This window comes from Gopherus flavomarginatus, chromosome 2 (genome assembly GCF_025201925.1).
Source record: "Gopherus flavomarginatus isolate rGopFla2 chromosome 2, rGopFla2.mat.asm, whole genome shotgun sequence".
NCBI lineage: Eukaryota > Metazoa > Chordata > Testudines > Testudinidae > Gopherus > Gopherus flavomarginatus.
This window is the reverse complement of record NC_066618.1, coordinates 38,743,300-38,769,421: the sequence shown is the minus strand read 5'-3', so window position 1 is coordinate 38,769,421 and position 26,122 is coordinate 38,743,300. Positions and strand designations below refer to the sequence as shown.

The 26,122-nt window shown below is 42.1% G+C and overlaps 1 protein-coding gene across 10 annotated transcripts in view; it reads left to right on the top strand.

Annotated features, from left to right (window-relative positions):
• Positions 1-26,122, top strand: part of MLLT10 (MLLT10 histone lysine methyltransferase DOT1L cofactor) — a 236,833-nt gene that overhangs the window by 101,078 nt on the left and 109,633 nt on the right. For 8 of the 10 annotated variants that reach the window (XM_050942281.1, XM_050942280.1, XM_050942279.1 and 5 more), the window contains one exon: positions 3,236-3,331. The exons of the other annotated variants lie outside the window; for them this stretch is intronic. In XM_050942281.1, coding sequence (XP_050798238.1) covers positions 3,236-3,331 — 96 coding nt within the window. The remainder of the gene's footprint in view (positions 1-3,235; positions 3,332-26,122) is intronic. 10 annotated transcript variants of the gene reach the window in all.

The window sequence follows — 26,122 nt, the reverse complement described above, 5'->3', positions numbered from 1 at the left end:
TGCTGTGGCATCGTCAGGGATAGTGTTCCTGACAGCTTGTATTCCGTCTGTGTGTGGGATGTTTGTGTAGAGAGCCTCTACATCCATGGTGGCTAGGATGGTGTTTCTGAGGCTGTGGATGGCATTGCGTTCTGCACGACTTAGGTTGTGAGGCACATCACACGATCCATTGTCTACAGCCAAGCACTGAGGTACAACCACATCTGCTCTAATCCCTCAAACAGAGACCAACACCTACAAAATCTCCACCAAGCATTCTCAAAACTACAATACCCGCACGAGGAAATAAGGAAACAGATCAACAGAGCCAGACGTGTACCCAGAAGCCTCCTACTGCAAGACAAACCCAAGAAAGAAACCAACAGGACTCCACTGGCCATCACATACAGCCCCCAGCTAAAACCCCTCCAACGCATCATCAAGGATCTACAACCCATCTTGGACAATGATCCCACACTTTCACAGGCCTTGGGTGGCAGGCCAGTCCTTGCCCACAGACAGCCTGACAACCTGAAACATATTCTTACCAGTAACTGCACACCGCACCATAATAACTCTAGCTCAGGAACCAATCCATGCAACAAACCTCGATGCCAACTCTGCCCACATATCTACACAGCGACACCATCACAGGACCTAACCAGATCAGCCACACCATCACCGGTCTATTCACCTGCACATCCACCAATGTAATATACGCCATCATATGCCAGCAATGCCCCTCTGCTATATACATCGGCCAAACTGGACAGTCTCTACGGAAAAGGATAAATGGACACAAATCAGACATTAGGAATGGCAATATACAAAAACCTGTAGGAGAGCACTTCAACCTCCCTGGCCACACTATGGCAGACCTTAAGATGGCCATCCTGCAGCAAAAAAACTTCAGGACCAGACTTCAAAGAGAAACTGCTGAGCTTCAGTTCATCTGCAAATTTGACACCATCAGCTCAGGATTGAACAAAGACTGTGAATGGCTTGCCAATTACAGAACCAGTTTCTCCTCTCTTGGTTTTCACATCTCAACTGCTAGAACAGGGCCTCATCCTCCCTGATTGAACTGACCTCGTTATCTCTAGCTTGCTTGCTAGCATATATATACCTGCCCCTGGAAATTTCCATTACATGCATCTGAGGAAGTGGGTATTCACCCACGAAAGCTCATGCTTCAAAACATCTGTTAGTCTATAAGGTGCCACAGGATTCTTTGCTGTTTAGACAATGACTTAAATAAAAAAGACATGTAATAGACCTGTATCGTTCAAAATGAGCTTCTGATTTCAGAGGCACCGACTTTCCACTTCCCTGGGGGTGTTTGACTTCTGTTCTGCCCCAGTCTGTGCCCCTGCTCTGCCCTGCCCCACCTCTTCTTGCCCCAGTTCCATCCCTGAGTGTGCCACCTCCCCGTGCCTCCCCCTCTCTCCCAGCGCCTCCTGTATACTGCTGAACAGCTGATCGTGGTGGGTAGGAGGCAGTGGGACGAAGAGGGAGGGGCGGTTCAGCGGGGCCTGCCAGTGGGCGAGAGGCGCTGGGGGGAGGGAGAGGAGCTGATCGGTGGGGCTGCCACGGAGTTGGCACCTATATCTGTTTGCATTAAGGTCCTGTAATGTTTCGTCTTCCTATTTGATTTAGTTTGGCCACACTTACATATTCTTCTGGAAGCATCTTAACAAATTTTTTTCTCTTGGCAAGCCATGTATTGGAGGATATATCAGCCCACAAATTCTTCTTTCCTTCTGTTATCCTTCCCCTAGCATTCTGTATATTGATCTATTACTCTACATTCAGCTGAGATCCTTGGCTAACTGTCTTTTTCTAAAGCACACCAGAAAGGGGATGCTTTAGGGCTTGATCCAATGCTCTTTGAAGTCAGTGGAAAGACTCCCATTGACTTCATTGGGCTTTGGATCAGACCCTGTGAGTTGAGTGGCTTGTACCTCTTCTGATGATTGTCAGTTTGATAATCCTGAATATCTCTTCATGTTAATGTACGTGTTCAGACTTGGAGGATTTACAGCTTTTATTTGTTAAAATAGTGTTAAAATCCTGGAGTGAAATTCTGTCGTCTTACACCAGTGGCTGAATTTAAATGACTCAACTGATGTTTACATTAACACTGAATTTGTCCTCAGTGCTTCAGTGCAGACATGATTTAAGGATACTGTTATCAAATTAGTATTTCTTTTATTTTAAAAAAATCCCATATATTAAATATTATGTGGTGTGTGGCATTCCACCAGAAGACTGAAATATAAACAGCAACTATAATGAATTGGCTAGAGAATGTTGGTCATATGAAGCTTTCTGATGGACTGTTAGTGAGGTCCTGTCAATATTGGCTAATAAATGCACAGTTTTTTCCCTTTATAGTCGTTGTAAGACACCTAGATAGTGAATTTCTGTTGTAACCTCGAGAACCTAGGATGGTTAGAGAAGCAGCATTGGGCGTACTGTCTTTAAAAACCCTTAATTGTGGTGCAATCACTGAGACATGCTTTGCCTGCTTTATTGTGCAATTATGACGTGACTTCAGAATTTTGGACACTTGCCTGGCACAAAGTAGTCCTGGTCCCTAACAAGGGCTCCTGAGTATTATTATAATACAACAACAACACAAAAAATCACTATCTGTCACCAGTAAGTTAATGTATTTTAACTTGACATCCTTGTATCTTTTTTTAAAAATAGTTTTTCAACTTCTGTTTCATAACTGATAAGATACTCCAGATTGGTATTTATTTGAATGATAAATCAGGAAGCCAGAACCCCTGCTCCTCACAGTGCACTTGAGACATGTCTCAAGTATGCATTTTTCCCTGTGTCTTGGTTAAGTTAATGGCAGTGTCAGCACCATGGCGTACCATATTCTCACTTGAGCAAAATCTTTTTTGTTTTTTTGTTTTACGTTACCAGAAGGTGAAAATATATCTAAATGTAATTTAACATTGTTAAAAGGTGGCTATTGGCTCTTTTGTGGAAAGCATATTTGCAAATTGATAGGCTGCAAATGTCAATCAGAGGGTAGTTGACTTCTGGTATGTTTGGGATAGTTAACGTTAACACTTCAAGCAGCAGTGCCAGTTTTTGTCAGGCTCTCAGTTAAAAACATATTTATTTATTTTTTTGTGTGGAGCAGTAAGGCATTTTTATCAAACTCAGTTGAAATGGATTGTTCCGTAATTTATTATAATGATTCCTTTTTTACATACATAAATATATCTTCTCTTTTTAGAAAAAGAGCAAACGGGGATCTAATAGGTCATATGATCAAAGTTTAAGTGATTCTTCCTCTCACTCTCAGGATAAACATCATGAGAAGGAGAAAAAAGTAAGTGGATTTGTTGTTGCTAATTATGTGGCACATCTGCTTAATAGTAGTAGCTTGTAAATATTTCATTTAGTTATGGCTAAAATATATGGAGAATGTTTGCTTCTGAAATGTAAAACATTGAGTGTGTGTAATAAAGATAGTAAATTAGAGGCGATAGAACCTAAAGAGGAAGCTTTCTATTTTGGTACATTTGTGTACATACACTTTCCCTTTTCCCCCTCCTCTAATGTTGGTATCTGGGATGTGAGAATAGCAAAACTGTTGGAAGAGTTGCTTGTATGCAGTTGTTTTAATCTTTAATGAAAACTAAGAGGATTTTTTGTGAAATCTTTGTTTTTTGCCTACAAAAAAAAGATAATCTTTTTTAAAAACATATTGGTACCCAGTCACTTCTAGTGCGGTAATTAAATCTCTTATTTTCTATTTTTTCCCTTCACCCTTGGAGAAACTGACGTTGAGGTTAGCGAGATTGCTTGCTTGTTGTCAGATTATTTTCAGAGGTACTGTTAAGCCAACTGTGATGGCAGAATGACATGTCACTTGGGAATTTAAATTTTAAAAAAATAAAAATAAAAAGCATGACTAACCTCTAATTTGTATCCTTGTGGACTTACTCTTCTTATAGTTTGATTTTAAATAGTTTGGGGACGAAGGTTGATTCTATATTGTTAAGTGAATGATAGCAAATTTTTGGCTCACACTTCCAAATTTACAATTGTGTAAGGTCATTTTGCTGTCTGAATGCTGCAGAACAAAATAGCAGATAATTGCATAATAATACAAACCTACTTGCATCCCGAGGGAGCAAAAAAGTGACAATGTACAGGTGCAAACCCTGTATCCCTAATTTTTTATTTTTTAAAAATGAAATCTTTAAAATTATTTTATGTGGGCATACTTGGTATTTCATATTTATTCAAAGGAGTGAAATAAGAATAAAACAGATCTAATAAAGAAACATGTTTATATACATGTTTATGGTATTTAGAAACAACAGTTTTAATAGCAGGGAGAAGAAATTTGAATGAGTAGTGTATGGGTCTTCCTTCAAAGAGTGAAATTTTGTGAATTTTTGTTTTGCAAGCACATTTTCACTATGGATGAATGTTGTTTCCCTTTTTTTTATCAAGGTGACTTTTTAAGCGTTTAATCTTTGGCTGTGCTTTGGGTGAATAGTTCCATAAACTATTTACCCTTTTACCTCACCTGGTAACTCTGCAGTGGCTTTGTTCAGATGTATTTGTCTCTCTAAATTAACTTTAAAGATTAAAAAATATATTATGCCAGAAAAGGATTTGATTTTGGCCGATTAGTCAGATATCCTGATAGAAAACAGCTTCGATGTCTACTGGCAACAGTTGCTTTTGTAGGCTTTTTCAGTGGAGCTGTTATGGATAGCATAACATTCGGACAAGAGGGCACATCCTAATTATTTATTAGATGGAAACTCAAAAACAAAGTCTTAGAATAAATATAGACTACAAAATTATTTGTAAGTTGAAAGTTAATATTTGTTTTCCTATTAGCTGAAGTCAATAGTAATTTAATTGCTTTATTGTCTTGATTATTATATTGCAGTTTACAATTTCTTTCAGAATAGGTGCTGGTCAGTTTAGTCCATTTGGAACGTCAGAAAGATAGTTGACAAAAGTGCTACTTAATTTTTAAAATGTAAATCAAACTCTCTTGTAATTGTTAGCTGTGAACACGGGGCTGAGTTTTGGCTGTTAAAACTTGAGCAGCATTGAAGAGTCCTGAGGGAAGTACTGGGAGGAGCATCTCTTACTACACCTGTTCAACAAGTATAGCCAGCACTTTCCCAGCACAGCTGCTCAACTGTTGCCATACCTAGAATCTCCCCCCTCTGCAGCTGCTAATTCTACCAGTACCAATAAGTTCCTCTTTGTACTGTACTTCCCGGCTTTGAAAGCTGAATTATGTTTGCCCCCTTTCTAGGTGCACTGGGTTCCGTGAACTTGTTTGCCTTCAGCACACCCCAGAGGCAGAATTAAACCCACAATGTCTGTAAAACTAAACCAATCAGCACTATTTATTTGACGAAGTTATCTACTATTTTGGTATTTAAAAGGCTTTATATAGTATTGTGACGTTGCAGTCTATATGGTTTTATAAAAATATGGTAATAAGTGAATATAATGTAACTGGAATATGCTTCATGCAAAAGATCTCTTGTAAGGTATCATTATAAAGCTTATAATCTACTGAGTGTGTTCACCCTATTTGTATAAATGTACCACTCTTGTATCTGAAACTAGAAATATGAAATATAACTCTGAGGGCCTAATTATACAAAGTGTGGGCCATTAATGATGGTTTGGAATCTTGATGACTCCCAATAACCGGGACAATTGTCTGCAGATGGGTGTGTTTTACCTGTAAGTCTTCCTGTATGTGTGTGTGTTGGCAAGTGAGCAATGAAGTCTTGCAGTGACGTGATCATGTCACCTGAACTGGAATCCATCTTTAACCTGGTGTCTTTCCATTAAGAAGAGGGCGTGGGTGGGAACCCAGAGAGGGGCAAAGGATTCTCGCCTTATGCAAAAGTTATATAAAGTAATGGAACAGAACAAAGGTGGAGCCATCATGAAGAATCCCATTCATTCATGAAGAGCTGTACCTGGGGAAAGAATTGTGCCTAAGGCCTTGGCTACACTGGCACTTTACAGCGCTGCAACTTTCACGCTCAGGGGTGTGAAAAAACACCCCCCTGAGCGCTGCAAGATACAACACTGTAAAGCCTCAGTGTAATCAGTGCTGCAGCGCTGGGATCACGGCTCCCAGCGCTGCAAGCTACACCCGTAAGGGATGTGGTTTACGTGCAGCGCTGGGAGAGCTCTCTCCCAGCGCTGGCGCTCCGACCACACTCACACTTAATTTCAAGTGTAGCCATACCCCGAGGAAAAAAGCTGACTGAAGCATCTCTAAGGGTGAGATTATCTGTATTCAGTTTGGTTAGACATAGATTTGCGCATTTTATTTTATTTTGCTTGGTGACTTACTTTGTTCTATCTGTTACTACTTGGAAGCACTTAAATCCTACTTTCTGTATTTAATAAAATCACTTTTTACTTATTAATTAACTCAGAGTATGTATTAATACCTGGTGGAGCAAACAACTGTGCATCTCTCTCTCTATCAGTGTTATAGAGGGCGAACAATTTGAGTTTACCCTGTATAAGCTTTATATGGGGTACAATGGATTTATTTGGGTTTAGACCCCATATAGAGGTGGACATCTGAGTATTAAAGACAGGAACACTTCTGTTCGCTGCTTTCAGGTAGATCTGCAGCTTTGGGGCAAGTAATTGGAGACCCTGGGTCTTTGTTGGAGCAGACGGGAGTGTCTGGCTCAGTAAGACAGGGTGCTGGAGTCCTGAGCTGGCAGGGAAGGCAGGGGTAGAAGTAGTATTGGCACATCGGGTGGCAGCACCCAAGGTGGGTTCTGTGATCTAACCCATCACAAGTATATTATAGTTATTTCATAAAGCAATCTTGATTTGTTTTACATATCACATATTTGCAAAGCACTCTTACAGTTAAGACCACAGATCAGAATAAAAGTTAATTTACTAGAGTTAACTTTTTATCAGTTATATTTTTTAACCTTTTTATTAATGTTTATTATCAGAGGACAATCCTCTTAAAATTGTATCCCTACTTACATATAATGCAAAATTCTTATCTTTACTGGGGATAATGTTACCAACCTCCTTTGTAAAATGCTTTGAGACCGACTGATGAAAATTGCTATAATGAGAGCTAAGTATTATTATTTTATTATAATTATGGATCAGTAAGCCAAGCATAGTATGAAGGTTAATTATTTTGTTAAAGTTGATTACCTTTTCATGCGACACTCGTCTGATATATTATGCAGATGGCAATCCATTGCTGCTTATCTTATCTTATGGAGACCTGGGAAAATACAAACTAGTGCTATTTATTGGATATGGTTCCAAAAGAAAAATGAATGGTCATGTAGCTTTGGATAGTTGAAAAGTGTTGAAATTGAAAGAAAAAGTCCTCTTGCTCTCTTTTTTCGGGGAGTGGGGGATGAGGGGGAAAGAGAAGGGAGAACCTTAACACTTGGGAAGAAATGTCTGTGTTGAAAATCTGCCCAACTGGATTGTAAAATGTACCACTGAGAGACTAATGACAGTAATGCTTCAAGAGGCCTATTTGATTGTAATGTTCTGGACCTAGGAGTGTGGTCTTGTTTATCCTGTATGCACTGTAGGTAGAAAAATTTTCTAATATTAGTTGTGCACAGTGGGTAAGTGATTGGTTAACTAGTTGAATGCTAATGACCTTGAAGTGTGTGCTTTATACTCTTGAAAACTGACTCTTTAAAAATAGCGTAGTGGTTTTCCATGTTTCATTTTTACAGGCTTCCATGGTGAACCCGCTTGGTTTTCAAATAAAAAGATGTTATGTTTATATTTATTTTACCTCTGACTGTCAGACTAGACTGAGTTTCCATTGCTGACTCTAGTATTGCCAATAAGTAAAGATTCTTCCACCGTAAATTAATTAATTCTTCTGATATGTAAACCAGTGTATAATTCAGTATTATTTTTGCAATTGTAATAGGGCTAAAAAGTAGTTTTAACATGCAGAAAAAGCAAGGCCCAAATTCTGTCTTGAGGTAAGCACATGCAGCTCTTGCTGAAGTCTGAGAAAGGAGGTCTCATTGTCACATAATCCTCTTTTTTTTTTTACTCTCGTGGCAATCTGAATGTCAAATGGAGATTCAAACAAACTTGATTTTCTACATGCTGTTTTCTCAGATTTCTTTTATTTTCACGTGTTGTCATATTTACTGAAGCTTTCTGTGATCCTTATTTGCTAGTTGCTTATAATGAGTGTTTATTTTTTGATGACATCAGAAAATAACTTTGGGATAGTAATATTTTCCCTAAAGACTTTTCTAATCCATCATTACACCTAAAATGTTGATAGAAAATATTACATTGTTTGCATTTATCAGAACAATAATTGTCAAAGAACTGTAGTTTCAAGAAATAAGATGAAAAATGGCCTAAAACCACAATTCATATAATATTCTGGCTGTCTGAGTAACAAACTCAGACCAATTACAAAAAAAATTAGGATAAAAATGTAAATTAAACTGAAGCTTTAAATGTTGTAGATATAAGACGTCTTAATTTAAAAGATGTCAACTATTTGTATACTCCACAGTGTAATGTTTCTCAGCGCATTTACTTACTTACTTTTTAATAAAAAAGGCAGCAAAGAGTAGCTGAAAGCCACCTTTTGTGCTTCCCCTGATCCTGGGTCAGCTAGGGATTGCTCTACCTTTGCCCTGGCTAGAATAGTTCGGATGGTGGGTGTTTCATGCTCTGTCTTCTAAGAGCTGGATGTGTGCCCTTTATTACTTGATGTGTTTTGGGGAGGGCCCTTCCCTGATTTTTGGGCTCATTGTTGTCTTGACCCCGAAAGGCAAGGCACACTCAACGCCAGACTTTCCATTATTAATAAGGTTCAATGAACCATATATTCAGCAGAAGACGATTGAGCCAGGGCAATCAAATATATCCAGAGTTGCTTGCAATTCCAGACTTACTGACTGCATCAGTTGTTTACCTGAAAACTAGCCTGTGGACAGAATAGGATTTTATGACATCTGGCTTTACATATTTTTGTGTAAAATGTATCACATTTCTTATTTGAGGGCTTGTCTACACTTACAGTGCTGCCATGATGCAGCTGCGCCTCTGTGGCAATGAGGCCTTGTCTACACTACAGTTTTGTCAACAAAAGGTAGCTTTTGTTGACAAAAAGTGAAGGTGTACACACTGCAAGGCTCCTCCTGCTGAAAAGGTCATCTGCTACGCTGACAAAATAAAACTACCTCAGTGAGAGGCATAGAGCTTTTTGCAACATAGAGCGATGCAGCATCAGTGTAGACAATGTGTTCCTTACGTCGTTTATTTGGCCTCCAAGTGGTATCCCAGAATGCCCAGTGTGACCACGCTGCTCACTCTTTTGAGGTCTGCTGCCCTGCATCCAGCTATACAGGCAGCTCCCCTGCCCTTTCAAAGCCCCAGGAAGTTTTGAAATTGCTCAGCATGGAGAGCTCATATAGCTACTGCCCAGCTGAGCATGTGGGCTCCCAGCAGCCAACACACTCCTGTGTGGAGTACAGGGGTGGGGGGGGGGGATCTCCTTGGTCTGTGGGAAGAAGAGGCTGTGGGAGAACTTGGAGGGAATCATGTAATCAGAACATTAATGCGGAATCCTGCTCTCCCTGGCACTAGGACTGCAGCATCAGGCAGGCAGGGTGGAATGGGAGGAAGAAACTGATGTGCTGTGCAGAGCCAGAGAGAGAGGTCGGGGTGTCCCACTCCCCCTGCTGGTGTACCGGTCTTCAGTGAGCGGGGGTGGGAGTTCAGTGAGGGCTCCTCTTTGTCCATCCGCCTTCCAATTCCTTGGTAGTCGATGCCGCTAACCAATATAGCAAGCAAAGCCAGTATAGATTGACACCACAGGATAAAGAACACAAGAGGCTCAACCTGTTTGGGTGCAAAATTTATTCTTCAGGCACATTATAATTCAGAATCACCAACTATTCTGCCTTGTTGGCAAAATACAGTTATGATACCTGTTAGCTCATTCACAGCAGAGCTCCCCAAGGGAAAAAAACCCCCACAATTTTAGGCTACTGTAACCAAGGGTCAACTCATAGCCAAAACACCCTCGAAGCGTCCTCAGACATCACCAACACAGCAGCCAGAGCCACAGCTGTAGTGATGCACTGGGCATCCTGGTTGCAGGCCTCGGGCATCCCTAGAGAACTACAAACTAAAGAAGAAGATCTGCCCTTTGATCGAGAAAAGTTGTTCTTGACCAAAATTGACGAGATGCTCCACACAATGAAGGACTCTTGGGCCACTCTGCATACTCTGGGAATTTATAGCCCACCTGCAAAGAGAAGAAGATACCAACCTTATCAAGGACCCAGAGACTCCTCCAACAATCGACAGCAACAACAGCAGCGTCAACGCTCGCAGCATCAGAGAGCACCCCAATCCCAAGCGCTGACTTCTCAATCAGCTTCTCCTAAACCATAATTCTGAAGATTTGGTTGAGGGGTTGAGTCACCTCCTTCACCATGCAGCGCCTATACACAATCTGTTCCCATGTTTTGGTCATAGCCTTCGCCCATTCTATCACATCTGGGCCTCAGTGGACCAATGTGTTCTAGAAATAGTCTGTTGGGGATATACCATCCACTTCACCTCCCGACCACCTACCTTACCCCCCCCCATCCCATCCTTCTTCAGGGATCCTTCTCATGAGCACCTGTTACGACAAGAAGTAGATCATCTTATGCAACTAGTTGCCATTGGAACAAGGGCCTTCTCAATACAGGGGAAGGGATTTTACTCCCATTATTTCTTGACCCAGAAGAATAATGGGGGATGGAGACCTATCTTGGACCTCAGGAAGCTCAACAAGTTTGTACACTCCCAGAAGTTCCAAAATAGTCACACTGGGCATGATACTGCCAGCGCTGCAACAGGGGGACTGGTTTTTAGCTCTCAGCCTCCAAGATGCCTATTTCCATATCACCATTCATCCAGCTCTCAGAAAATACGTGTGATTCACAGTAGGACAGGAACACTTTCAGTACAGAGTGCTACCATTCAGCCTATCTACTGTTCCAAGAGTTTTCTCCAAAACCCTAGTGGTAGTTGCAGCACATTTATGCAAACGGGGAATAATGATCTTTCCTTACCTGGATGATTGCCTTCTCAAAGGATCAACTCGAGAAGAAACAATGGACACAGTCCAAACCATTATCACACTATTCAGGGATCTAGGGCAGAAAAATGAACAAAAATCCACTATAATCCTGTTCCAGCAACCGGTCTTCATTGGGGCACACCTTGATGCCATAGAAGCCAAAGCATCCCTGCCCCTAGCCAGATTCACAATTATCACAAACCTTATCTCAGAGGTAGGAGCCTGCCTCTAAATACAGGCTCATACTGTCTTGCAACTACTGGGACACATGGTAGCCACAACATTTGTGGTACGACACGCAAGACTACATATGCTGTGCCTACAAGGCTGGTTAAGCATGGTATACGTACCCAGAAAACACAGCCTACACAAACAGCTCTCAGTGCCAGCCAGTGTCCTAGACTCTTTACAGTGGTAGATAGGACCACAAAATGTTTATATGGGCATCCCGTTGCAGCAAGAACCCCCATCGATTGTGATCATCATAGACGCCTCACTGATTGGTTGGGGTACACATATGAATCAACACATGATTCAAGGCAAATAGTCTCCTGGGGAGACTCACTTTTACACATCAGTCTACTAGAGCTATGTGCAGTCCGCAATGCCTGCAGGTACCTCCTACCTTATATAAAGAACGAATTTATCCGCATTATAACCGATAACATTGCATGCTTGTTTTACATCAACTGCCAGCAAGGCTCCCAGTCACACTTGCTATGCACTGAAGCAATGAAACTATAAAACTGGTGCATACAACACAACATAAACATCTCAGCATGCTACCTACTTGATCGCCAGAATGCGACAGTGGACACACTCAGCAGGTACTTCTCCCAAGACCACAAATGGGATATGAAGGGTGAGATTCTGAGATCAATCTTTAGCCGGTGAGGTAGTCCTATCATCAGATTGTTTGTTTGCCTCCCCAACAAACTGCAAATGCTCAAGGTTCTGTTTGTGAGCGGGACTGGGACCATGATTACTGGAGGACACCTTTCTCATCAAATGGGAGGCACAACTCGTATGTGTTTCCACCGATTCCACTGATACCATGCGTGATACATAAGATACTAACAGGCCCAGGTTATCCTCACAGTCCTGACGTGGCCCAGGCAAGCATGGTACCCTTATCTGATATGCATGGTGATATGCACTCCACAAGCTCTCCCTCGTCGTCCAGTTCTGCTGTCTCATCACAACAGTCACATTCTTTACCCTAACCTGGAGATACTCACTTACAATAATGGCTCCTGATGGTTCCATCATGACAAACTAACCTGTTCGGAAAAAGTTAAACGTATTATTAAACAGCAGGAAGTTAACCACTCGTAATACTTACCTTCAAAAATGGAAGAGGTTGTCTGCCTGGTGTCAAGAAAGACATTCATCGGGTGCTGCAGTACCACTACAATTAATGCTGGAATATCAACTGGAGCTGGGAAGTTCAGGGTTAGCTATGAGCTCGATCAGAGTCCATGTTGCAGCCATTTCTGCATTGCATCAAGAGATTGATGGAACCTCAACTTTTGTGCACCCTACCACTAAGCGCGTCCTCAAGGGTCTCTTAGAAGTTTACCCAGAAGTTCAGCGACTTACTCTGGCATGGGACCTCAACCTGATGCTGAAATGCCTTACCAGTCCACCATTTGCCAACTGCTCCTTCCTACATTTATCTATGAAAGTGGCATTTCTGGTCACTATTACTTCTGCCAGAAGGGTGAGTGAGATAGGAGTGCTCATAGCTGATCCTCCAGATACAACATTCTTAATATATGGAGATATACCTATCTCATAGAACTGGAAGGGACCCCGAAAGGTCATAGAGTCCACCCCCCTGCTTTCAGTAGCAGGACCAAGTACTGATTTTGCCCCAGATCCCCAAGTGGCCCCCTCAAGGATTTAACTCACAACCCTGGGTTTAGCAGGCTAATGCTTAAATCACTAAGGTATCCGTCCCCGCTTCATTCTTCAAAGACAAGTTCGTGCTATTCCCGCATTCTAAATTTCTACCGAAAGTAACTTCTGCATTTCATATGAATCAAACAGTCCATCTCCCTACAGTCTACCTTAAGCCTCATGGCCCTCCAACAGAGGCCGCCCTGCACACATTAGACTTTAGTGTGCACCAGCATTTTACCTTGAAAGGACAAAACCATTCCGGAAATTCCCATGACTTTTCGTCTCTACTACCGAGCACTTGAAAGGAGACGCAATATCCACTGAGACTGTCTAAATGGATCTCCACATGCATTCAAATCTGCTATCGTATCCGGAATACAGAACCACCCGAACATGTTATAGGATGTTCTACTAGATCTGTTTCAACCTTTAATAATGTTCCTAAATAATATGCCAATATTAGAGATCTTTAAGGCAGCCATTTGGGCCTCTGTCCACACATTTGCTGAACACTATACAATCACTCATGACTCCAGGGCTGAAACCATAGTGGGCCTCACAGTACTTGCCTCAGTCACTCAAACCCAAAGTCCCCCCAGCCCTCTGAGAGGCACTACTCTATAGTTACCTGAAGTGGAGCATCCGCAGGGACAGCACTCGAAGAAGAAGGGAAGTTACTGTCTTGTGCATTAACTGAGGTTCTTTCAGATGTGTCCCCCTGTGGGTGCTACACTACCTGCCCTCCTCCCCTTTACTTTGGAGTTTGCAGTAGGCACTCTGCAGTAGAAAAGGAACTGGAGGGCTTGGGTCGTGCGCGTGCTGCATGTGACACCAACAACACCATGAGTCGCCTACTGTGCACACATGACCCGCATGGACACTGCTACTGTAAATCTCCGATCAATGGTGCCAGGACCCACTGACACCTGAAGTGGAGCATCCACAGGGGGACACATCGCAAAGAAGGGAATAACCTTCCCTTGTGTAGTGTGGTGGCTAGGAATGGGAACAGCGGTGAACCACCCAACCTCCTCCAGCTGCCCTAGGAGCTGCTGCCTCTCAGGGCTTGCCTTTTCTCCTTGCCCACCACACGGCAGCTCTGCTTTTCCCTCTGCCGCCTGCTGGGGACGCTGAGCTCCTGTGGCTCTGGGCGGGGGCCATCACTGGCTGTCACTCTGCCAGTATATACAGTTTGGGGGGGCAATGCCCCCCCAAACCCTCAACTCTGCCCATAATGGACCACCGGGACTATGTCATGGCCCACTGTTTGGGAACTCCTGTGTTAACCCTTAGCTTGTGTGTCTGGAGTGGACGTTTTAAGTGGTATCCTATTGTCCCCTCCCCCCCAATCCTTGCTACAGTTGAAAAATGGAAAATTTTACCATAATTATAGAAGCTAAAGTTTTGGTAGTCTGTTAAGTAAGACAATATCACGAAGTGTTGCTTAGGAACAGATTTCATTTGTACAAATGAATATTTATATATTTAAATAGTGTCAAGATTCAGACCATCACCAGATGTTTTTCTTTTAAATGTGAAATAGCAGCGAGTACTGAAGCACAAGATAATACTTGAGCAAAGACTGAATGCTGCTGCATATCACTATCCTCAAAGTAGATACTCTTGCTTATTTTGATAAGTAGTCATACGGCAGTTTAAGTTGGCCACAACATAATACTGTAGCCATTAACCAGGTTAAAAACAGCATTTTATGTTTAATATTTACATAACACCTTGAAAATGTTCATACTTAAACAACACACACACGCATACAAGCAAAAACAATGAGTGGGGAGGATGTATTAAATAGCAAGGTTTAGCAGTTTATTCAGGTCGGAATGGTATTCTTTAAAAATGAGTAATGGAACATGTAATGGAACAGAAGACAGTCTTTGTCACCTGTGAAAGCTTTCTTTTTAAGAGGACACTTTTAAAAAAAAATCCAAAAATTTGAAGAAAAACATTCTTTATGTAGGCCAGAAGTTGGAATCTCTGGTGTTTCAGTGGATCAACTAGAATACCAAAATTAAGAGAATAAGCATTTAATTTCTCTACAATGATCTTCACCACATAAGATGATGGGCATTGGAATGCCACAGTTAGGTTTCCTTTTGTCAGATAGAGAAAATAAATTTCTGAAGTTGTTTCATCAAATTTGAACTGTAATATATCTCCAGGACCACCCGACATCCTTCATTTTGGAATTCTGAAGGATTTATACTAATTAGTAACAAAGATACTAATACAAGTAAACACTGTTGTCAATCTTCTGTGCTGCAGGGTGGCTAGCATTGTGCCCATCTTTATTAAAACTGCTAATGATGATCCTAGGAATTATAGATCTGTGTGCCTTCAGTAAAAGAAATAATAGTTAAGAAAATCCATTAATAACAAAAACACCAAAAGGAGTACTTCTTAATAAGATAAGAATCCTGCCACTCTCCTAGGCTTCTGTAACGGTAAAATGTGCCTCTGTAACCTGTTCGAATTCTTTGGCAGAGTCAGTAAAATAGTGGATGAAGAATTAGTTGATATCCAAAAAGTCTTAGGAGGATTCTTATGGGGTTATTAAGAAAATGGGATGACTTGATTGAAAGGCGGAGTTCTGTCATGGTTTAAAAGTAGTGGAGACAGAAAGTAAAGTAGGAACAAAAAGGATTGAACAAAAAGGATAAAAATACTAAATGGTCGTCTCACTCACTTTGCAACATATAGTCTCATGGAACCTGTGGAAAAATAGTATATGACCATGTTCTAATGAATATTGTTGTAATATAAGAGAGTAGAAATAAAATTAAGAAGTGGCCTAAATTTTGGCATTTCCTGACTCAAGTGCTGAATGTGGTACTTAATGACCTGCAAAACCAAATAATTTTTAAGTTGAGCATCTTGATCTGCTAGAATCCTCTAGAACAAACATTTTATATGTGTATCTCTTTATTTGTATTCCAGTCCATCAATGTATTTTACAGAGCACATTAAATAAAAGACCTGGTCTCTGCCATGAAGAGCTTGCAATCAAAATTGACTAGACCAATATAGCGAAATTTACTGGAAAAGTCTGAGGAAGGTTCATTAAACCTCTTCCTCAACACAGAAAAAATACACAGCCATTGAGCTGCTTGAAGAATTTTCCTGCTGCCTACCTAGCATAAGTGCATTTTAAAATGCCCTTTTTTATAGTTGCTATGTTTGTTTCTGTTTTTATTTCAATTTTTCTTTTCTTTTCTAACTGCTCAATCTTGAATAATAGTCATATTTAAATGTTAACCTAATGTTATTAAAAAGTTGGAGTTAATAGTTCTGCTTCGAATGATAGTCCCCATATGGATTCCAAATGTGGGTGCTCATGCGCTGGAGCTGAACTGTTCATAGTAGTGTCCGTTGACCTGCATGAGCATTGTACTTTGACCATGTAGTGCATCTGAGGCTTTTAGAGACTGTGAGTTGATGCCACTCCAATTCCCTCTTACCACTGCATGGCCAGTACCTGTTAATCGATGGTCTTAGCTTGCTAAGAGAACTAGTCTTCAATTTTTCTGTAAATAATTTTAATTCTTAGTTGTATATAGTTGTCCGTTCATGTACTTAGGTGTCTCCTTGGCCTTTCCCCTCTGTGGGGCATTTCCCCAGCCAGTGGACTATGTCCCTGCCAGCCGGTTTTAAAAACTGTGCTTCATGTCTGCTCTCCTTCTCTGTGAGTGACAAACACTACCACTGTCTTTACTGTCTTGGTGAAGCCTGCATCATCGCATGTTGCTCCATCTGCCATCTGTTCCCATCCAGAATTCGAGTGGCCCGAGAACTTTGCCTTCACAAGTACCTCATGGAGGAAGGTATGCACCCGTGTGTGCAGCCAGCTCCAGCACCAATGGATCTGCCGGAGCAGCGCCTGTCACTGGCGGTGAGCGCCTTCCAGTGCAGCACCCACAGTACTGATGCACCCATTGAAGCCTCACCATGCACTCAAGAAGCGTAAGCATAAAAGTGGTTCCCCGACGGGGACCACCGCCAAGTGCAGCATTGCCTCCCTCAGCAATGCCAGGTAGGATGAGAAGTCACGCATCAACATGGATGCCCCTGCTCCAAAGAAGTCTTGTATGGAGCATAAGTCTAAGCATCCTCAAGCTCTGCCGGCACTTCCCTCAGCTGAGGTGCTGGGCCACCGTCAACACCGTCAACCATCCAGACTTTCACAGCTGGTCCCACACATACCGGGGCAATTGTCTCCCCTTACGCTGATGGTTGAGCTCCTCCTGTCATATGTTGACTCTCCTCGGCACTCTGGTCCTCCGCCTACTTTGAGACTTGGGCATATGAGCTCCTCCTGCTCCGCCAGCATCCTGTTTTGCTCTGACCTTCTCCACAGGTACCCCCGATGGATGAATCTGTTCTCCTTGTAGACCATCCTCCTGGACTACCTCCTCCACTTCCGCCAGTTGGGCCTTGCCCACTCCTCCGTCCACATCCACTTAGTGGCACTCAGTGCCTTCCTTCTCCCTATAGAGGGCATTTCCATCTTCACCCACCCAACTACTGCCTGCTTTCTTCGTGGCCTTCTCAATGTCTTCCCCTCTGTGCAGAAGCCTGCTCCCTCTTGGGACCTGAATCTCGTCCTCTCCAAGCTGCCCTTTGAGCCCTTCATGGCCTGCTCCCTTGCCCATCTTTGCATGAAGGTGATGCTCTTGTTGACTATCATCTCCTCACGGCTCGGTTAGCAAACTAGCAGCCATGATTACAGACGTGCCTTTTACCTTCTTCCAGAAGAATAAAGTCTCTTTACGTCTTCCCCAAGGTGGCTTTCTTCCTTTCACCTCAACCAGTGCATACATCTCCCAGTCTTCTACCTTAAACCATATGCCTCCTCCAGGGAGCCTAACACTCCCTTGTTCTCCAGGCACTGGTCTTTTATCTCCAGTGTACTCATGCCTTCTGGGTGTACCCCAGCTCTTCGTCGCCATTGCCGAGCGCTGCTGGGCTCATGCCTTCTCCTCACAATGCCTCTCCAACATTCTCCTATTGTATCACATTGTATCACGGACTCCGATGCGCGCTCACATGTTTCCTCCCCACCCCTCTTTCGGGCATCACAGCCCACTCCAGGCATGCATATGCAGTCACATCTGCTTTCCTTGCAGACATTCCATGGCAGGATATTTGTTGGACAGCCACTTTGTCCTCTGTCCACACCTTCTCCACCCGCTACACTGTTGCCCTTGCATTAGTGACTGATGCAGCAGTCGGTCAAGCTGTACTGCAAACTGTGTCCTTTCAAGATCCCTTACACTTGGTGCCGCACTGAGCACTGCTTGCTACTCACCTTGTGTTTGGAATCCACATAGGAATCATCACTTGAAGAAGAGACAGTTACTTACCGTAACTGGAGTTTTTCGAGGTGTGTGGTCCCTGTTTACATTCCAATCCCTCCCTCCATTCCCTCTGCTTTGGGCTACTTTGATTCTTGGTGTGAGGGAACTGCAGTGGCATTGACCCGCACAGCCTCTTAAAACCTCAGATGCACCACGTGGTTGACGCATGATGCACATGGGTGTCAACGGACACTACTATGAATGTTTCCAGCTTTGGTGCATGGTACAAATGCATTTGGAATCTGAATAGGGACGAGACATCTCAATGAACCTCCAGTTACAGTAAGTAATCTCCATTTATTCTTTCATGTTTTAGAACTTCATTTAATTGTTTTGCATTTTTCGGAGTTAAAATAACTCATTTAAGTAATATGTGTTTTGTAATTAGGCAAAAGTATCTATCTAAGGCTAAGCCTACTGGAGAACACAGTCTTACTCTGTTCTAATAAATTGGTGCTTTAAAACATTAACTATTTTGGGCATTATTTGACAGGTCAGTTGACCAGTTATTTTTTGACTGGACAGATGCCGAACCCTACACACTCCAGACATGAGTTCCCAGTTGGACAATCCTACAAAGCTCTCCCACATGTGTTAGGTCAATCCCCCCCATTCCTTACCAGTTGCCACTTCACCCTGGAACTCCAGAATACTTTTTGTCCCCAGGATTTCTGTGACCAGAAGAAAGATGTTCCATATTTAGGTCTTTTAAAATTTGGTTGACTGTCCTGTAAGCATTTTCCTAGAAATAAAGTTGCAGCTATGAAATAGACTTCTTGACTTATTTTACAAAGGAGGTGACGTTTTCCTCCTGGTAGTTAAGAATAGAAGTTTTGCTACATCTGTAAATGTATAAAAGAAAACAAGTGAACACTTTTAATCCCCTGAAATAATCTAGATCGCACAGCATACAGTTCAGTCAAAGTAACTGAAGAATTTTCACTAATCGATAGCTTGTATACAAGTTTATCATTTAATGACATTAAATCTTTGGCCTTTCTGAAGTAATTAGACGTAGGCCTTGTCTTCTCATTTTTTTTCTTCATAGAGGACAGTGTCTGGAATAGCAGTTGCTTCTGAATTTCAAAATGATATACTGCTGTCTGTTTTCTTATCCTGCAGCCTTGCAATTATTGTAATTAAAGTAGATGTTATATAACTTAAAAGAGAGACATGTTCTTGAGATCCCAAATGTGAAATAAAGCTTTCTGATTAATCATAGCCATGAAATATGAATCTCTTGTTACACTAGTTGTAGTTTAGCTATATCCTAGATTAAGGTTGGTTTGTTCTTATGTTTGTGTATATATATATGTGTGCAAAATATATTTAATATCTGTAATATACATGTTTTCCTACCATTGGTCTTCCCACTATAAATGTTTTCTCATTATCACACGCTTCATTGCATGTCTATTTAAATACGATTATCAATGTAGTCTCCATTTATGGGATAGATAGTTGCCTGTGCCAAGTCCACAGCTATCTAAAATGGCAGTGCTGGTTAGGAGCAGTTGAGGTTAGGGTTGCCAACTTTCTAACAGTACAAAACTGAACACTCTTGCTCTGATGCCTGCCCTCCTCTTCTCTGAGGTCCTGCCCCCCACTTATTCCCTCCCTCTCTCTCTGTTGCTCGCTCTCCCCACGCTCACTCATTCACTCATTTTCACCGTGCTGGCTGAGAGGGTTGGGGTGTGGGAGGAGGTGAGGGCTCTGGCTGGAGGTGCGGGCTCTGGGGTGGGGCTGGAGATGAGGGACTTGGAGTGCTGGAAGGGGCTCCAGACTGGGGAGTTGAGCAGAGGGGTTTGGAGTATGGGAGGGGGCTCTAGGCTGAGGCAGAGAGTTGGGGTGCAGGTGGGGAATACGAGCTCTGGGCTAGCTGTGCAGGTTCTGGGGTGTGGCCAAAAATGGAGGGTTCAGGTGCGGGGGGGCCCTCTGGGCTGGGGCAGAAGTTTGGGGTGGCGTGGGGAGGGTTCCGGCTGGGGGTGCGAGCTCTGATGTGGGACTGGAAATGAGGGATTGGGGTGCAGGAGGGTGCTCCGCACTGGGACCGAGGGGTTCAGAGAGCGGGAGGGGTTTCAGGATTGGAGCAGGAGGTTGGGGTGTGGGAGGGAGTCGGGGGTGCAGGCTCCCAGCGGTGCTTACCTAAAGTGGCTCCTGGAAGCAGCCTCATGTCCCTCCTCCAGCTCCTACACAGAGATATGGTCAGGCGGCTCTGCGTGCTGTCCCGTCCAGAGGTGCTACCCCTGCAGCTCCCATTGGCCATGGTTCCCAGTCAGTGGGAGATGCGGAGTTGGTGTTTGGTGCAGGGGCTGCTTGCGGAGCCCCCGGGCTGCTTGCGGAGCCCCCAGGCTGCCCCTTTGTCTAGCAGCTGGAGGGGGGACATGCCGCTGCTTCCGGGTGCCACGTGGAGCCAGGACAGGTAAGGAGCCTGCCTTAGTCCTGACCCCTGCTGCGCTGCCGACCAGACTTTTAATGGCCCAGTCGACAATGCCGACCGAGCCACCAGGGTCCCCTTTCGACCAGGCATTCCGGTCAAAAACCGGATGCCTGGCAACCCTAGTTGAGGTCCACCTCATCAATCTTAAATGTTCAGACCTGAGGCTGTAAAGGGGATGCATATCATCTTTGGTCAAGCTGGGATCAGTTTATATATAGGCATCCAAGCCCTGTCAGTCACTTTGAAAAGGGGGAAGAAATATGTCTCTCTGAAGAGGAGGTATCATCCACATTAGAAGAAGGAACATGGATCTAAGGATAGGTCTCTAGGGATGAGATCTTCAGAGTGTGTTACCCAGGGTCATCTTCTGTGGTGTGTCGTGAGGAACCTATGCTACTGAATCTAAGTGGTAACCTTTCGGTCTGGAGGGAATGCCAGATCAATGTGATTGCCAGATCTTCACTTTTTAGGACTTTGTGCTAGATCCTCTTTAGATCCTGACAGACTGGTTTCCCCTCTGTTGTCTCTTCTTTTTTTTCTTCCCAGAAGAAGTGGGAGTGTTTTTTGGTACCAAGACTAGTGTCTAGCCTCAGCACCCTGTGGGATAGACCTTGAGATTAATCTGGCTAACTCTTGGATCAGACGTAACCCTTTATCTCAAACATAACTTGCCCCCTTCTTTGTCTCCTGTAAGGCCAAAGCAACATTTGAAGGCCAGCTAAGAAGATTGTTTGAGGGGCAAGTTGTCTTAGAAGAACCTCATTTAGATGTCTGCCTGTGTCCTTGATAATGCTGTGTAATTTCATCTTCAGTCATGCTGAAGTGATTGGATCTCAGTCCAAAGCCCCAGTCACACACTGAATATCTTCTTTTTGGGTGGTCCAGATTTATTTAGTGGATACTTTTGGAAGTCTTAGATACTAGACTTTAAGTTTCAAAGACAGCGCTTTGGGTCTGCTTTGGTCTTAATTGTCAGCTTATCAAAGACCTTTACCCCAACAGTGTAGGAAACTGAGGAATAAGTACTGGTAGAAGGCTTCTGCATGAACTCCTGTTCTGGTTTCATGCAACACAGGAGTCTTGGTCCAGACATTTGTATCGAACCCTTATTTCCCTTTTCAGCGCTGGTACATTCATTTCCTGGCAGGCTCGGATGGCATTATGGATTGTGGGTCCTAAAAGTCATCCAGAAGGGCTATGCAATGCAATTCTGCTAGGTGCTGCCTCCTAACCCATCTTCCCTGTATTTTTTTCAGGGATCTATTTTCATAGGCTTAGAAGATATACATTACTTTATTACAGGGTGGATTTGATTTAAATCAATATGATTTAAATCACTAGTCAGGAAGACTCGATTTAATCATGGATTTCTGCATAAAAGTGCATTCTTGTTGGTTGTTATAACCTTAATACATATTCTTCACCACTCAGAGATAGAGGTAGGTTTCACTTTTAGAAGGTACACACTATACATTTTTAAGTGATTTATTTTAGTTTTACAGCTATATCAGAAAATGAATGATTGTTGGTTATTTCATTTACCAAAGGTAATTGAAGCAGATATTTATGAAGTCACTGGGAGGTGAACTATCTACAATTCAACAGTTAATCATTAATATTGGGAGGATTTACTTGTCATGCTATATTAGGAGGAGAACATCAACAGGCAGACATTTAAATTGTTTTATTTAACTAAACGTTATGTATAGTGGATTTTTTCTTCAACAGCAAACATAATATTTTAGCAAAACAAGCATATGAATTTTTGAATTTAGTTAAACATTCAAGTTTTTTTTAAAACCAGGTTTGTTTTTGTTAAAATTGTTTAACTAAAATAGTTAAATGAAATATATTTTTGAAAAAACAAAAATTAAATCAACTATGTCAGGCAGGTCAACATGAGAAACTTAAAATATTGGCTTCTGCAGCTGACTCGGGCCTCTTCACTTTCATTTTCCTATTTGTTTATAATCTGGAAAATAAAAACCAGCTTTCCTGCTTTTTCAGGTGCCAAACGATCACTCAATTTGGAATGAATTAGTCTAAAGGAAGAAAATATTCTTTCTACACTGGCAGAAGAAGCTACTGCTGTTAAAAGTGAGATTATCACTTCAGCAGTCTCTGAATCCAAGTGCTTAAGTGACTTCCACCAGTTCACTGGTGTGACTTTCTTTAAAACATCATCAGCAAACTTATATTTCTTGAATGGCTCACCCTTAGTGACTAGTTTATTATAGTTGGGATTATGGAGGGATGGTTGCTGGATGTCCATGTCATAGCCAACTCCCCTTCTTCAGCAGTTAAGGTTTGACCCTGGTATCAAGTATTGAGAATATTTGCAAGAAAATGAGCTGGAGATATTGCTTGTCCCATTCGTTTTTTTTAATTCTTGTAATTTAACTCTCATTACATGTTTCTCTTTTTAAGATCTCACTCAGTTCCTTCCAAATTTCAACAGTCAGCAATAAAACAGCTATTTCCCTGCATTTTGTTCAAGGCTACAGAAATAAGCTTCAGGGTACTCAGCATGTGTTCAACATTTCTCTTAAGTCCAATGTTGAGAACTTTGGCTGTGACAGTTTTTCACAATTTTTTTTCCACTAACTGTCATCAGATTAGGCCAGTTCTTGATATAGTGCACAAAACAGTCCACTACTGAGTTCCATCAGACTTCTTGTGGGAGAGTTAGCTTGGTTACCCCCATTTATTTCAGAGCAGCTGCTGCAAAGTGGTTTTATGGAAGTATTTTGAAATTTCAACATTAGCCTTTATTTCTGGAACACTGAAGTCTTCGGCTAGGAGGTGCATCAAATGAGCACTGCAACCATATGTTATTAGCTTGGGACTCTCGTCTAAATAATTTCTTCTCATCTTGAATACATTTGCAGCATTGTCTGTGACCAAGCTGCATGCTAGACATTTGAATTTTTTTCACAGTTTGTTATAACTTTTACTGCTACTTCTTGTAAGTATTCTGCTCTGTGTGCATTTCCTGATGTATCAATTGTTTCTGTAAGGAAGACGTTCCCTTCCTCTGTTGTCACACAAGCACACACAACAGGATCATTGTGGACATTGCTCCACCCATCAAGACTCAGGTTAACTGAGGGTTAATTTTACCATCTAGACCTTTTGCACACTGCTCAATTTCTCTTTCATACACTTTATCCAGGAATTTGCCTGCAACATCTGCTCTGTTGGGTGGACTGTATCCTGGTCTTAATGACGGAACCATGTTAATGAAGTGTGGGTTCTCAGTCATATATATGGAAAGGAGAGTTTGTTGCATAAACTGGGCAATTTCTTTTTTATCAATTACCTCTTTTTGTAATCTGCTGGTTCTTATCACAAACTTATCTATGGTTGGAGCAGCAAAGACTCCTGTGGCACCTTATAGGCTAACAGACATATTGGAGCATGAGCTTTCGTGGGTGAATACCCACTTCGTCGGATGCATGTAGTGGATATTTCCAGGGGCAGGTGTGTATATATATGCAAGCAAGAAGCAGGCTAGAGATAATGAGGTTAGTTCAATCAGGGAGGATGAGGCCCCCTTCTAGCAGTTGAGTTGTGAAAACCAAGGGAGGAGAAACTGCTTTTGTAGTTGGCTAGGTATCCAATCAGGATTAAACAAAGAAGTATGACATAAAAAAGTTTACCAACCTGAAGATCCTGTATGTTCAAACATATTCCTTTCGTCATCTTCAATTTAGCTTCCTCCTGAGAAGGAACACTTCTCATGATGTTGTTTCATTTGGGCATCCAGACCTTGCATTTCTTTGTTGCACTGTTTGCATTTTCCACACATGCCTGCCTGTCTTACCCACAGGTAGAGGAACTTCATTAATATATTCCCAAAATGGGTCTCTCTTAAGACCTGCTGCCATTATAGGTTTTCCCTTCTAGTGAGAGAATGATACGTTAGATCTCAAATCAGTGAAGGCTATGCTCAGAAAGACCTCAAGACTTCTGGAATATGCTGCTCAAACAGTTTCACTTTTGCTTCTACTGCCTGTCCCTCCCTTCTCACATTTGTCTCCAGACTTCTCCTTGTCCAGATCTGTTCTGCCCCCAACAATTTTCTGTTCATTGAACCTCTTGAAGCTTTGCACTTGGAGGGGTAGTCTACACTGGCAATGCTAGAGTGCTGCCGTGGCAGTGCTTTAACCTGGCTTGTGTAGTCACGGCAAAGTGCTGGGAGAAAGCTCTCCCAGCGCTCTAAAAAAGCCACCTCCATGGAAGGCGTAGCTACCGGTGCTGGGAGGCGGCTCCCATGCTGGTGCACTGTTTACGCTGCCGCTTTACAGGGCTGAAACTTGCTGCGCTTATGGGGGTATTTTTCCACACCCTGAGCAAGAAAGTTCAGCGCTGTAACTTGTCAGTGTAGACAAGCCCTTAGAGAGAGATAAGGGATTGACTCTGTGTACACAAATTTGCAGAGGGACAATAGGATTGAGGTCTGTTATTTCTCATCTCTCTATATTATTTATTTAAATACACTTTTTTGCTGTTAACAAGCATGTTATCTCTGGAGACACAAATCCACAATTTGAAAATTGCAAAACACTGAGTCCCATTGGGTAGATAGAAAGATTAACCTAAATAATCTATAAAGAAGCCCCTGGGACCTCATAAGATTGGGTCCCTAATTCATGAACTATTGGGACTCATTTATAAAACTTTTCTTAAACATTACATGAATATATTGTCTCATACTATAGAATTAGAATTTTTAATCCTTATTCCATGATGAGATATCTTTGAGCTATAATGTTTCTTAATTAAAACTATCTTTAGATAGGTTTTTTCCTCAAAAAGCATTTTATCAAAAAACCCAATTTAAATAATAGAAAAAAATCATTGATTTTTGTCCACCCTGCTTTATTAGATTGGAGACAGCTGAACAAGTACATCTGGAGATTCAAGTATTATATTGTGATGGTGGTATCCATTATTCTTTCCTTATCTGTTAGGACTGGCTTAGGCCTTTAAGCTGAAATTGCCATCGTTCTGTCAGAGTTGCAAGTGGACAGTATAGTTCTGTGTAAGAAACATTCATAGTTATAAAGCGCTGTCTTTTGGACAGCTCCCAGGGTTTTTACAAAATGTGGGGAGTCAAGGCAGTTCACTTCAGAAATTTAGGAATCTCATAGATACCTGTAGTTGGATGATTGATCAGTTCAAACCCAGTCCTTTCAAGGAGTTTGTCAGTCTCTGAAAGTAATCCTGTTTCAAGCCCTGGGTCTAAAGATAAACTTGAGGACTTTTGGGGAGATGATGCTTCAGATA